Source organism: Lepidochelys olivacea (genome assembly GCF_965140295.1).
Source record: "Lepidochelys olivacea isolate rLepOli2 genome assembly, chromosome: 7".
NCBI lineage: Eukaryota > Metazoa > Chordata > Testudines > Cheloniidae > Lepidochelys > Lepidochelys olivacea.
In genome coordinates, this window is record NC_140417.1 from 735206 (window position 1) to 749141 (window position 13936).

Sequence of the window (13936 nt, forward strand, 5' to 3'; positions counted from 1 at the left end):
TGGAAATGGCTAGCGACTGCTTTGTCCCCAGCTTTCTCCTCTCCTGATCGGGGAAACAATCACGGTGCACGCCAGTCATTCCAGCAGGTTATAATTGTTCACCTCACTGCATATATCCCCATCCAGAAACAGTCGTGCACTGGTAGAATCCAGAACAGGAGCAGTGATCAAATCACTCCGCAGTTTGTGCTACTGGGCCCCCTTCTGCTAGAAGCATTGTTCATCTCTTGCTGTTTTGCTGTCTGTAACTAACTAGTTACTTCCCAATGCCTTCTCTTCAGCAGTACTCTGTGATTGACTGAGGTGTCTCTTTGCAGGATTACGTAGATGCTCCATTAAGTATCCCAGTGTCTCTGACCCGGTCTTTGAACATTGACTGGCGCGAGTACCAGGTGAGGAGTGGGGCACTTGCTGGTGAATTCAGAGTAAGGCCATTCTGGTTCTCTGGTCTGTCCTCTTGCATGGCACAGGTTGTGCAGCATCACCCAGTGAGTCTAGGTGGCAGGTTTACCTGCATGCCCTGCTAGGATGGCTCCCCGGCAGCAGAGGCCTGCGAGCAGGAACATGCCTGTCATGCAAGCACTCAGATCATGAGGCTGTCGCTCCTTGTATCTAACAGCAGGGAACTGCACGTACAGAATGAGCCCCCCTCATCACTTCAGGTGAGGCAGTTCCATCCAAAAGGCCACTGCCAAATCCTTTCCTGCCTTTGCTTCCAAGCACGGCCCTCCAGGCCTCCTGCCCCCTCAGTGTTGCTTCACTGGGGTCCTCGCATCTGCTCTTGCTCTTACTTTCAAAGTGTGTGTGCTTGCGTGGCCTCCTTCTGTGTCCCCGCCACTCTTCCAGTGACGCCAGCCTCCACTTCCTTTTCTTTTCTCTCCTGAGCATCTCCATGCTGTCCTGTGTGCATGGAGTCACCTTGTGGAATCATCCCTCCACCTTTGTCTGGTCCAATCACTCCAATACCCCCTTGCAGCATTGCCTAGAAAAGCAGCTGACTTACACCCACAAGCCAGAAATGTCACTAACGTGGGGCATTCCTGGCCTCAGCCATTTTGCTTGCATGCATAGGTACCGTTGCAAATTAAACTGGGCAGTGGGGAGACAGCAAAATGGCTGCCTGTTTTCTAGATGGGTTCAAAATCTCCAGAGAAATAGGCAGTTCTGTTCTAATATGCCCCATTTTGTTACGGGCCTCACATACGGCTAACAAGGCCCTTTTTAGATTTGAAAACTACATCCCTTGGTTTCAGGGTAGCCAAATAGTAGCTGCAGTAAATTACCCAATCCTAGCTATACAGACCTAGCTTGTGTAGGCTCACATGGTTGGTTTGTGCAGTTGTGCATGTGAAAGGAACTTGAGACCTGGGTTCTCCAGATGGGCCCACAGAAAAGGTGTTCCCGTTTGACTGATTGCTGAAGCAATGACCCCTCCTGCTCCATAGAGTCCTCAAGGTGCGATTGTTCAGTGTGGTGATGACCTGCAAAGGTGGTGTACATACAGGTGATTGTAAAATACATGCCACGCTATCACGTCTCCGGCATAGCTGGCATTTCATCCTGTTATATTGATGCATCACCAGCAAAAAGCAAAATCTGGGCCAAAAGCTCTGTAAATGCCGAGTATTGCGCACACACCCTACCGCGCTCGCTAGACACTGCCAGAAGGAGCATGCCTTCCATGGCACTTCTGGACAGATTTCATTTACTACTGAAAGATTATTAGCCAGGGCTTCTTTCTTTCTGCCCTTCACAGAGCCAGGTGAGTCAGTGCTCTTGGTTCAGACTGGCAGGGGTTCTGTAGTCAGTTCAGACTGGAACGTGGACGACTCTTCACCTGACCAGTGTGCTCCCCTCATTCACTGCTGCAGCAGCAGCAGCCCAGGTTACTGCTGAGGCTCCCACGGCTTCCTTGACGCTGGCGTTTCCATGCTGCATTAGAGCACAGGGATACTACAGGCTGTTCCACTTTGCTTCCTGACCTTCCAGAGCTCCCTCAGCCTCTCCGGTTTTCCATGGCAAGCTGTAGTGTGGAAGCGCCTGGCACGCTCCATCCTCCACTGCTCACCCTGGAGTACTAAGAGGCTCTCTCAGCCCCTCAGAGTTGGTGCCATTATTTGTCAAAGGATCAGCAACGAAAATATTAAAATACCAACATAAGCAACATGAATCAAAAGTAACCAGCAGTCTCAGAGCAGAGCCAGTGGGAGCACAGATGCCCTGGAGCACGGCTGGCTCTATTCATCAGAATACCGGGCAGGCGGATGACCTCTAGGAATTGCTCACCCCAGGTACCCTGACAAGACTGGGGGGAGAGCAGATGAAAGGCCCAGCCTAAAATGTTGGGAGGACATGTGCCCCTGCCGTCTAGGCATATGGTGTGTCCCTTTCTCCACTCATCTGTTTCTGAGAGTGCTGGCTTTGCAGAGCTGGGCACGTGTCTTTGGACGTCTGACCATCACCGGGTGCTTTCGGGTGCTGCTGCAGCATTCTGACTTGCTGCTGCTGAAGCAGGGCTGAGAGGAGCCGCCTTTCATTCGATGGCAGGGGGAGATTAGACGGCTCAGTTGCCTGCACCATCCGTGCATTCCCCCAGTGCAGCCTTGCTGGGGTGGGGAGTGCAGGCTGCCGCAGAGGCAGAGCCTCTTGCAGTCAGTCACCACTTGGTGGCCAAATGCCGATGGGCTGTGATCGTGCTAATAGGGCACTGGAAGGGTTTTGTTTAGGGAGGTAAAATATCTGCTTCCTGTGTCCCTTTAACATTTGAGCTCTCTGGATTTAGCCACCCTCCTGTGCTCCTGCTGGGAATGCCGTGGTTCCTGCGGTCTGTTACCTGTCTGCGGAGCAAGGGGAGGGGGTCACTTAAGCTTGTCTGAGACTTGCAGGCAGAGCACTCCAGTCGCAGGGGAGGCTCTCCTCACCACGGCATGCCTGAACCAGCACGCTCTGCAGCTGGAACACCACCGCTCAGTCACCTTTCCCCATACGCATTTGGGGCTTTGGCAGAAGTGGGTTGGCACCCAGCAGGGAGTTCATTGGCTCTGTGTCGTTGTTCTGAACATACTGTGGCTCAGGGAGAGCTCAGCAGAATGTCTGTATTTCCTATGCAGCTTGGCTCGCCCTGCTGTTGTGATGGCAAAATGGGTTCTGTGTCCTCCCTTTAGTCAAAAGAACCTGTTCTCGGCGGTTTGACCAGCCTCTTGGGGAAGTCCTGTGAGCAGCAGAATTGTTTTCATAGCCCAGCCCCTGGTCCCAATCTTTGTCTTGTCTGCAGGGCCTCCTGGATGGCACGGCTGGCATCTTGGCACGCCAGTGGGAGGCTGGGTAGGGAGTGGGAGGACTGGCCCCTTGGACATTGCCATGGGATTGTCTTAGCCCTAGCGCCCTCTTCCTGCACTCGGCCACGGAGAGAGCAGAGCAGGCTCCCTATGCTGCAGGGCAGTGGTTAATTGTATGAAGGGCCTCACTTCCTGTTCTCCACAGAGCTGGGACCTGGTGCAACAGACACAGAACTACCTGAAGCTGCTGATCTCACTCATCAATGGGGACGGTGAGATTTGTTCCTTCTCTGCACTCCCAGCTGGCTCTGTGGCCAGAGCTTATGGGCCTTCTCCAGGGCATTTAACGCTGCTATTGGCCAGGCCTTGTAGAGAATCTGACTCTTTCTCTTCCTGCCCCTTGTGGGGTGTTGTCCTGGACTTCAGTACTCAAAGGGGAGTCCTGTTACCCAGGAAAATCCCAACCCCTGGATGAGGCTTCTCCTCCCCCACTGGATGGGTGGCTGATTATGTAAAAATTAGATTGTCAAAGGCCAGGGTCCCATTTTCCCCCAGCTCTGAACCTCCCTGGTGTGATGAGATGGGCTCCAAGTCACTTCAGTGCTTTTGCAAGCTGTGCACTAGGACTAGGGTTTGTAGATGCTGAAGGGAAAACCCTGCTGTTCCTGTATTGCTGGGGCTGTTTCTCTGGGTGTGGCCTCAGAAGGGGCTCCAAAAGGGGGGGGTCTCCTTTTATCTGTTTTCGTTTTCATTTTCATTTGCTTCTTGCCAAGCCCCTCAGCTGTGGGCTGGTGGCATGTAGATCTAGGGCAGTGTCAGACACTGCACCCAGCACGCACAGAGTTAGAGCCATCCAATCTCTGCCGACGCCTAGGAGGAGCCAGGGGTGACTTAGCAGCCAAGTTGTGTGCTCCTGCCACATGGCACGTGCCTGTGAACGGTCTGTACAATGGAGGTGGTGGTGGTCTGTTCTTGGCCGCTCTGCTCTGTGGAGATGTCATCACATCTCGGGGGTGAAAGGGGACCTGCTGCTCCTGGAGCTGAGGTCTAGCTCATTCAGACTGGGGAAAGGATGGAAATGTTCTCCTCAAGCAGACTAGGTGCTTTGACTGGTGAGGGGCTAGAGGCGGTGTAACTGGGCAACTCGAGGCTGTGGGCAGGCTGTTGGTCCCCTGTCATGGGGATTCCTTACTCCTAGCAGTTGGGGAGACTAGGATCTCAACAGCTTGGCATGGCATGCTGAATCAGGGACCTTCCAAGTTCTTCATTCTGGAGACAGCCCTCTCCCAAGACGATGTTCTAGGTAGTAAGACCAGCTGTGCTTCTGCTTCCCTCCCCTGCAAACAGCCCTCGGTGCTGCATGGGGGTGGTGTGCAGTGAATCACAGATACGGTGCAAGTAATGCTCCGTTCTCCTTACAAAGCTCTCTCTCTCCCTCTCCTTCCTGCCCCTGGAGCAGATGACAGCGGGCTCCTGGTACACTGCATATCCGGCTGGGACCGAACCCCTCTCTTCGTCGCCCTCCTGCGCCTCTCCTTGTGGGCTGTGAGTACGGAACGGACTTGTTGTGCCTTGGGGAGTGACCGCGTGGGGTGGCGGAGCAGCCGTGTGGCCCAAAGCGGGTGAAGAGCAGTCACTGTTCCTAGCTACCAAGGCAGTGTCTGGAGAGGGGTGTAGGAACGGGCTCTGGAGGCACGGCCTGACGTGCTGGCGTGTACTGAGGCCCAGTATTCCCGGGGGCAAGGTAAGGCACCTACAGCTCTGCATTAGGGCTGCATCTGCACTTGCAGCCTGACGAGAAATTGCTTTGGACGTGAGATGCCATGTAATGGAGATGGGGGCTGGTCCGCACGTGGAGTGGGGCAGAGCCAGCTGGATGTGGTGCTGGGAGGCACTCTCCTTGGCGATTCCCAGTGCGGCTTGCACCCTCAGTCCCAGTTCGAGTGGCTGCTGCATCCCTGAGGCTTCCCTCCTCTTTCCTTTCCAGGATGGGCTTATCCATGCCTCACTGGAGCCTGCGGAGATTCTTTACCTGACAGTGGCCTATGACTGGTTCCTTTTTGGGTAGGTTCACTGAGGGGTGCAGACACTGCCCAGGGGTGGGCAGGCTCTCAGAGGGGCCCTCTCGTGGTCTGGTTAGTGGGTGACCTGCTTGGGTTGAGGGGATGGTTTTCCTTAGGGGACTTGGCACATCTGCTTTGAGCTGCTTGCCGCCTTGCTTGGTGGGAGGGGCTCGTGCAGGTTCTGCCTGACGCTTAAGGCCGCTGGCTGTCCCTGACCGCTCATGGCCTGGTCCATCACTGCTCGTTCTCATTCCTACTTTGTGATCTCCTTTCCCTTGCTCTCTTTCCAGGCACATGTTGGTTGATCGGCTCAGTAAAGGAGAAGAGGTGAGTGGCCCTGCAGGAGGCAGTAGGTGAGCAGGGTCTGAACGCAGTACTCTACCCACTAGGCAGCAGGCTCAAGGTAGCAGCAGGCTCAAGGTAGCAGCAGTCTTTGCAGCTCAACATCTTATTGACCTTGGCGGTATTAGGACTGTCTGCTCCTTACTTCCATGAAAGAACGCTGTCCCAGGGCCCAAGGACTATATGTGGGTGGGTTAGATCTTGTAATCCCATGTCCTGTTAGTAAGGGCCTTCCTTACCTCATCTCGGACAAAAGTGCCTGGAGACATAACGGTTTGGTTCAGCTCTGAGAAGGGACGTTTCAGGCTTCTGAATTCGGAGTGCTGAAACATAGTTAGTTGAGAAGTTGTTCACAAACTGGGTGGCTAAACCACGTGCCTCTCTTCCGGGTGCTCTGGCACCGGGGGGTGTTCATAGCTGCTATTTAGCTGTCGGCTGATGCACCACAGTCCTGACTTGTGATCCTTGCCGATAAGCTGTCCTGTTGCTGTCATTCTGGCAAGAGACATTTGTGCCGGGTGGCGGGAGCCATGTGGGGCACAGCCAGATCAGAGAGCAGGCTGTGCCGTGATATTTGGTGTTGGGGAGGTCACCGCTCTCCTGAGCGTCCCTATTCTTGGCAGGCTGCTGCTGAGTGACCCTCGCCCACTGGTGCTGCATTGGCAAGGATAGAGAAGCTGTCCTGGCCTTCTCGACTGGTGCGTGCCTGGGTTAGGAGCCTTCTGACATGCAATCTCCCAGCTGGCCCATTCAGAGGGCAAGGGAACCTCCCCTTGGTCAGGGAAGGGGGGGTGGCGCAGCGCCACACGGGGGACTTCCACACTCCGATCCACGGCAAGCCAGCAGCGGGTTCTGAGACAGAAGGCCCAAAATGTGACTGTGGCTAATGGTGGACATTGGTGGTAGATGTAGATGCACTGCTGCCCCCTCCCCTCAGCATCCTCCCCCCATTAAAGTAAGAGGCTGCAGCCCCTGTGGATTTTTCTCAAGCTTCTCTTCTCTCTTCCTTTGCTCAGATTTTCTTTTTCTGCTTCAATTTTCTGAAGCACATCACCTCTGAGGAGTTCTCTGCTGTGACGCTGCAGAGGTAAGGAGCTTGCGCCAGCTGCTGCCTGGACTAGAGCCAAGCGACTCGTTAGTGCTGTTACCATGGGGAGATGGAAGCCCTCGTGTCCTGGCCCACTTTCCCTTAATTTATTCTGCACTCAGAAGGCTGAAGAATGGGGCCAAGGCTTGTGAGGTGCGCACGTCACACTCGGAAAAGCTGCCCAGGCTGAAATGTGCTCTCCACTGAATGAAGTGTCTGGGGGGTCCATTAGCCCGGCTGAGCCGATGGCCGAGAGGGCTCTGACTCGCCTTCTGGCCCACAGCAAGTCCTGTCTGTGCTGCTGTAAGTCAAGGGCCTTGGGGGAGGAGAGATGGCTGAACAATAGCCCCTCGGTGTGTAGAGATGGCAGGAATCCAGCCCCTCCTGGGGGAGGCTTCTAACGACTTTAAGCCTCTCTGCATAGGGTTTTGCCGGGTCCCTCCAGGCTGCAGGAGCTGAGCGCTCTCCTCCCTTCCCACCCCAGCTGGGAGTGGGGGTAGAAGCATGTCCGTTACCATCACCCCAGCCAGGGACTGCTCCGGGTCGGCTCCTCATTCACTGCCCCCGTCCCTGGAAGGGGAACACTGGGACCCAAAACACTCCAAACACCAGTTCTGTCATGTGCCAGGCGAGCAGAGGGACAAGCCCCATTCTGTTTGCAACCTTTGCTGCCGTGACGGAAGGCAGAGGGCGTGAGGGCTAGGGACAGGTCGAGGGTCAGTTAGTGCTCTGGGATCCCCTCTTCGCTCGCCTGGCCTGGCAGGATGGCAGCGGACATCCCCATGGCTCTGATCCTATGTAACTGTTTCCTTTTCCCCCCAGGAGGAAGAGCCTGCTGCCTGGCTTCACTGTGGAAGAGATCTGCATGCTCAGTGAGTGCTATCCTGGAGCGCTGGCCACTCCCCTGGGTGTGCATAAGGAGCTCAGGGCTGAGTGGGTTTGTGGGGGAAGTGCCATGAGGTGTTCGCATGAAGCCCTTGGGCACCAGCAAGGGATTGGGATGGGAAGTAGGATGGGGACATGGCTAATCAAAGGCTTCCAGGCTTGGCTTCAGTCTTCTTCTGTCTTCCTTCTTGCAGAGCAGAGGGATCGGGGCAGCACCACAAGCCTGAGCAGTGACTTCTCCCTAGTGCTGGAGAGTTCACCAGGAGCATCTGGGAGCTTCACCTCTGAGGTGGTGGAGCTGATGCCAGCTGGCGCGCAGACCCAGGCCGCTTGGTAAGAAGCCACCCAAGCACCTGGCCAGGGCATAGCAGGCAGGGGCAGGTTCAAGGTGTTGCCTTATGCAGTGCTCAGAAGGTGGCGTATTGAGCAGGGAGTTGCCATCCCCTTGCTGAGCGCCCACTCCATGTGGCACAGGGACCAGCAAGACACTGCGGAGAGAAAGAAGGAAGGAATTCAGCTGTGAGTAGTACTAACCCGGACCCGTGCTACAGAGCTCCAGGGCCTTCTGTTACAGCAGGTCCTGAAAATGCTCCTGCCATGAGGGGCTGCCTTGTGCTTCTGCAGGAGGCCTTCGCCTACAGCCTGGCCAATGATCTGAGGACAGAGCAGCGGCTCTGTTTGTTTCTGAAATGCACTGAAATCACATCAAAGCCAGTTGTTTCGGGCAGTCTTGCCCACTGCGGAGCTGCGGGTCCGTTTGCCCCAGTGGTTCCATACCTGGAGTGGCTTTCTCACTTCCCATTAGTGACTCTGCATCTCACAGGGGACTTGGGTGAAGAATGATCCCTCCAAAAGCAGGACTTCTTGGAGCAGTCCTCCCTCCCCGTGCACCCCGCTGGCATCTCCTCCCACTTGCGCAGAGTGGTGATGCCAGCTGGAGCCGGGGTTAACCCCGTACAGTGGGCCGCCCAAGCTAAGAGCAGCCTCTGTAAAGCCAAGTGGCTGGCCTGCGGGCGGAAGCTGGCTAGACTGTTACTTACAGCTCTTGAAGATGGCTCCGAAAAGATTGCAAAACACTGACCACTTCTCCTGAAAAGTGACGGGAGAGAGTCTCTCCTAGGTCTGGTTACCCTGTGGCTGGTATGAAGCCACAATGGTGAAATTGGGGTCAGGAAAGGGGGGGTATCTGGCAGGCTCATTGTTGTAGGGGCAGCTGGGATTGGGGATTTCAGAGCCTTTCTCTGGGATTGCCCCTCTGAGTTTAATTTTTTTCTCTCCTCTCCCGAAACGCGAGCAGCAGTGCTATTTTGTGCTGCAATTATTTTAAATTAAATTTGGGCTGTGCTTGGGGCGTCTGGAGACGCTCTGGGGGAGAGTAACCTGCGGCACGCTTCTGGCAGCCCAGGCTTCCTCACGCCTGGTGCAGTGAGATGTTTAACGAACCTGGGGACCATGAGAGCAGGGATGAGAAGCCTGAAACAGCGCACTTGTATACCTGACCTAGTGCAGGGTCACCTCTAACACAAGCGACTGGCTGTCCACTGCAACTCGACCGCGACAAGTACAAAGCAGCTCCCCCACCCCAGGGCTCTGGGTAATGGCCAGTACTTCATAGGACCCACAACAGTAGGCCACAGACTCAAAACCTGAATAGCATTGTTCGTCCCCCAGGCGCTTCCTGCTGAAGCAAAACATGGACTAGCCAGGATGCACTGGGAAAACTAGAGGAGGAAACAGCTGCTGTTCTTGTGGGGTTGACTCACACTTGTGTGTTTTTTGCTTCGCTCACTTACTGTGGGTGCCGGGGGGCTGGGGCGTTGCTGTGGGTGCCAAACGATTCGGCGTACATGCGTTCTGCCAAACGCCAGGCACTCCTTGCTTAGCTATACACGGAGATCCTTGCAGGTTATGCAGGGAGGAATGTTGGCAGAGCGTTGATGTGAGGTCCATAGCACGCCGTTAGCGGCTGAGGTGTGGGACATCTGAGACTTGGTCTACACTAAATGTCTAGATCAACATAAGTACTTGCTCAGAGGTGTGAAAAAACTGAACACCATCGCTGTGCCTGCCTCACCCCCAGACACAGCTTGGTCGACAGAAGAATGCTTCTCAGCCTAGCTACTGCCTCTCGGGAGGTGAAGTTCCTCCAGCAACGGAAACCCTCCGTGGCTGTGACAGCAGCATTGCTGGGGCACCCCAGCTATGGCACGGGAGCCCCCATGGTGCAGACAAGCCCTTGGGGGGTGAAGGGAGGACACAGGGTTCTCCTCCTCTGCACAAAGAGATGGGTTTAGCTGTGGATTCTCTGCTGTCTGTGCTTGTGGTCTCTTTGGAAGCCAGGATGGCCACACTAGCTTGTAGGGGTCCTTGGATTTAAAACCTTCCTTCAGGGCTCTGCCTGCCCCAGTTCTTGTCACCATATGGGGCATTTCATTAGCTCTGCTGGTTTGCACTGAGGACAACACTACAGTACCGGCTAGAGAGGGCTTTGGCCAACTGCTTGTCGTTTGGGAGAATGGAGCTGGCACTCCTGCCAGAAAATCCTTGGTGTCTGAGGGGAACCCTGATTGACTTGCAAGGCTGGGGGATCAGTTCAGAACTCTCCCTTCGTGGGCAGGCATGTAAGGGAAGCAGTAATGGCTGTCAGCCGGGAGGCAGTGGTGGGCAGCAAACTGGACAGGAGTTTGGCATGTGGTCTGACTAGAAGAGGGGCAATGCAGAGACATGCCACCCACGTAGGGAGAGCAGCACTGTCTCGAGCTGTGATGCGGCTGCCCCCTGTCAGCAGGGGGCCCAAATGGAGGAATGTCAGAGAGGAGTGACCGTGATCAGAGGCCTGGCACGGCTGGCTGACTTGTTCTGTCCTCTCGGATCCCTCACCTCTGAGCTGCTTACACAGGTTTATTCCCCTGGATATGTCTACGCTGCTGTGAAACCCCCACCACTGGCCTGCGTTGGCTGACTCCAGCTCTTGGGGAAGTAAAATTGCAGTGTAGACGTTTGGGCTCAGGCTGCAGTCCAAGCTCTGGGTCCCCATGAGGAGGGAGGGGTCCCTGTGCCCAAATGTCTACACTTCAATTTTACAGCCCCGCAAGCTCAGTCAGCTGACACGATCCAGCTGCAAGTGTTTCATTGCAGTGCAGGCGACCCCTTCATGACAGCACTGCACGCAGCTATGGGCGTTCACTGGAGAATTGCCATTCGACTGGAGTCGTCTTTCCCCAGAGACGTGCTGGGAGGCCTGGCGCTTAGGGCGTGTTAAAATGAGATGGGGCAGGACATTAGGATGGTCCCGGATGGGCCGATCCTGGCCTGGCCCCTAGGTGATGGGCCGAGGTGGCCTCTTGCTCCCTCTCTTCTCTGACATGCCACACTCCAGAAGTGTGAGCTGGCTCGGGGGGTGGGGGGGAGGGCAAGAGCTCAGAAGATGCTGGGGGCAGGGCACATCTGTCTGGCAGACTCTGCTGGTGCAGTTACACCTGACTAATTTGTTCTCCTGGGCTTGGAGGGAGCTGAATCTCTGTAGTTGGGGGCGGGTGAGGGGGGAATCTCTGCCCTGAGGTGGAATGGCTTCTTGCATGGGGAAGCTGACTTCTCACCCAGCGCTCCTGTTGTCCTGCAGGAGGAAGAGCCGCACATCCTCTCCCCAAACAGTGCTCTGGAGCCGGACCCCACAGTCTGAAGACAGACTGCCTTACCAGGAAGCAAAGTCCTCTAGCTCCTCCTCCTCAAACCATTCGGACACCTTCCTGAGGGTCGGAAGCAGCCCACTGGAGGTCCCGAAACCCAGGTGAGGTGCACCAGAGCAGACCATTTCTTAGCAAAATGAAGGTCAGGTTTAGGGAAGGAGAGCTGTATTCATGCTGCTCTGAAGACCTGGAGTGCAGTGGGTTCAGAGACTGAAGCTCAGAAGGGGGCCATTATCTGTATAATACAGGCCAGAGAATTGCTCCCGGTGATTTTTGCCTCAGTCCATATGCATGAATAACATAAGTGTGCGGAGGCAGAGCTGGTGATGGTGGTCCCACCTGACCTGAACTGCATGCCAGTCTCAGCCCCGCTGATTCCGTCAGTACAGGGTCTCTGGTCTCTCCCGCCTGCATGCTCAGCTCTCCCGATGCTGGAGGTGCGCTCTGTGCTTGGCAGTGAGTGTTCAGTATGTGCACAGGAGACTTGAAGTTAAGTGTCATGTGGCGGGGGGACGGGGACCTGCTCGAACTGAACTGCACCCATTGACATCTGAGTCTGTTCCCCTGAACCCCGGGGTGCCTATGGCAGAGGAAGATGTAATTGCTAAGAGCAGGCAGTGAGGCTTGCACAGCACAGGGGCTCGGCCTACACGTCGGGCTGTGTGGTGGCTGTGCTTTCCCACAGTGCAGGGGGGCATGGTGGGAAGCCGGGGGTTTGCCAGGACACAGGCTAAAATCAAGTGAGTTGCTTTCCATAATGAAGGGAATTCCAGCAGCCTCGAGTCTGATCACTGCCTTTCTGCAGCACCAGCGAGCTGGGGTACTTGGGAGGGGAGTCTGGGGAGCAAGGGATGGAGAGGAGGAACCTGCATGTTGAGGAACTCTGTGTGTTGAGGGCCTGTGAGGGATAAGATGTTGTTAAGCCCTTGTTCACTATTATGTGGGGTTTCCTGCTGAGTTGTCGCTGGTGACTCCCATCACAACAGCCGCCATTTAAATTGTATTGACCTCTCCTCAATCTAGTGAAACAGAAGAAAAACAGGTAGAGCCTTTAATTGCACTTGGTGTGTGTGTGGAGTCCGTGTTACAGAGAGAAACCACTGACCGTCTCCGTAGCTAGTCTGAAGGGTCCTCTCTGTGCCGCAGGCGGTCATTTTGATGGTCTCAAGCTGCTGCTGTTGTTTTGTCTTGAAATGAACAGGATCAGACGACGGGAAGATAATGGCCCAAGGGGAGGGGGAAATAGCAAAGACAAATACAGCTTCTGTATCTTGATGGCTGCTTTTGTTTGCAGCCTCCCTGCTGGAGTAACAGAGGCCCAGCGTAGCCCCTCACTGACGCTGGCTAAGCTGCCTCTCTGGTCACAGGCTCCCAGTCTGTTGTAAAAGGAGGCACTGTCTTGGCAGCTCAGCCAGACTTTTGCCTCTGTCTTATAAGAGGGGAAGGAAGAGAAACAAGGTCGGAGAAGGAAAAGTGACCCCGGGGAGGGATGACAGCAGGACCCCAGTGTTCAGGATTTAGCAAAAGCCAGTGCAGCTGATGTCCCTCCCTGGGTCTGTCTGGTAAGGATGCCTTTCCCACTCAGGGTGAATACCCAAGAGAGTCATGCTGGATTCTGCAGTCCCAAGAGATGGCCAGGCAGAGGCAGTAGCAACCAGTAGGGTAAAGTTTGTTCTGTCCATCCATCAGCCCTGCTGGTAGCTCTTTCTCTGCCCTGCTAAACAATGCCCAAGAAGGGGTGGCCGTCTCATGCCGTTACTGGGACCAAGCAGAAGCACACTGAAATTTCCACTAGGAACATTCCTCCCCTTTCTAGAGTCTTCCAGCTCGTCATTATGCTGATCCGTGACTTCCCCAGGAGAACTCGGAGCACAGCTCTTCTAACGGGACACGTCCTGTTCATACTGGCTCTAGCCTGCTGCCTCGTGGAGACAGTTGTGTGTAATGGGCTGAGTTGGACTCTCGTTCCCTTGGACAATTGGAATATACAGGCTCCTGCACAAGAGCATGGGGTGGGGTGAACCGGGGCTGGACTCTGCAGTGGTAAATACTGGAGCCAGGAGCACAGGGGAGGGCATCAGTAATAAGGCTGAGGGGATCAAGACAGCTGTGTGCAGGCAGCTGGAATCTCTGCGCTCGGCCAGCAGCTCCAGCAATGTAAGGAGCCTTGACTTGGCTCCTTACCTTGATGCAGAAGCAGCTTGGATTTCCTCTCCCCCCCCCCCCCATGCCCTTGAAAGCCAGCTGTAAGCTCATGGCTGGGTGGCCCTAGGGAAAGGGGTGCAGTTTGCAGGGCAGCAGTTGGTCTAGTCCTCTGGCTCCAGTTACACTGCTCCAGCTCCCACTTCCCTGCTGAATCCAGCCACCCCTTGGTCCATACACAGCCTGCCTGCCTTCTCCAGGGATTGAGCTGATCACTACTGGACTAGCTGGGAGCATGGTCCAAAGACACCCACCTAATTAGAGACTGACATGGCTGGGGCCTTCCCCTTGCCCGGAATTCCATGAATGGTGTCTGCGTGTCCTGTGGCTGGGGAAGGGAAGGGATTGCATCGCAGCACTCAGCACGGCTAGTTCTTCCTCTGGCTATGT

At 55.2% G+C, this 13936-nt stretch overlaps 1 protein-coding gene across 2 annotated transcripts in view; it reads left to right on the top strand.

The window, feature by feature from the left end:
• Positions 1-13936, top strand: part of MTMR14 (myotubularin related protein 14) — a 48874-nt gene that overhangs the window by 20075 nt on the left and 14863 nt on the right. For both annotated transcript variants that reach the window (XM_084633842.1, XM_084633843.1), the window contains exons 9-17: positions 318-392; positions 3484-3550; positions 4738-4823; positions 5266-5342; positions 5632-5668; positions 6700-6770; positions 7593-7642; positions 7850-7988; positions 11278-11445. In XM_084633842.1, the coding sequence (XP_084489968.1) occupies positions 318-392; positions 3484-3550; positions 4738-4823; positions 5266-5342; positions 5632-5668; positions 6700-6770; positions 7593-7642; positions 7850-7988; positions 11278-11445 (770 nt within the window). The remainder of the gene's footprint in view (positions 1-317; positions 393-3483; positions 3551-4737; positions 4824-5265; positions 5343-5631; positions 5669-6699; positions 6771-7592; positions 7643-7849; positions 7989-11277; positions 11446-13936) is intronic.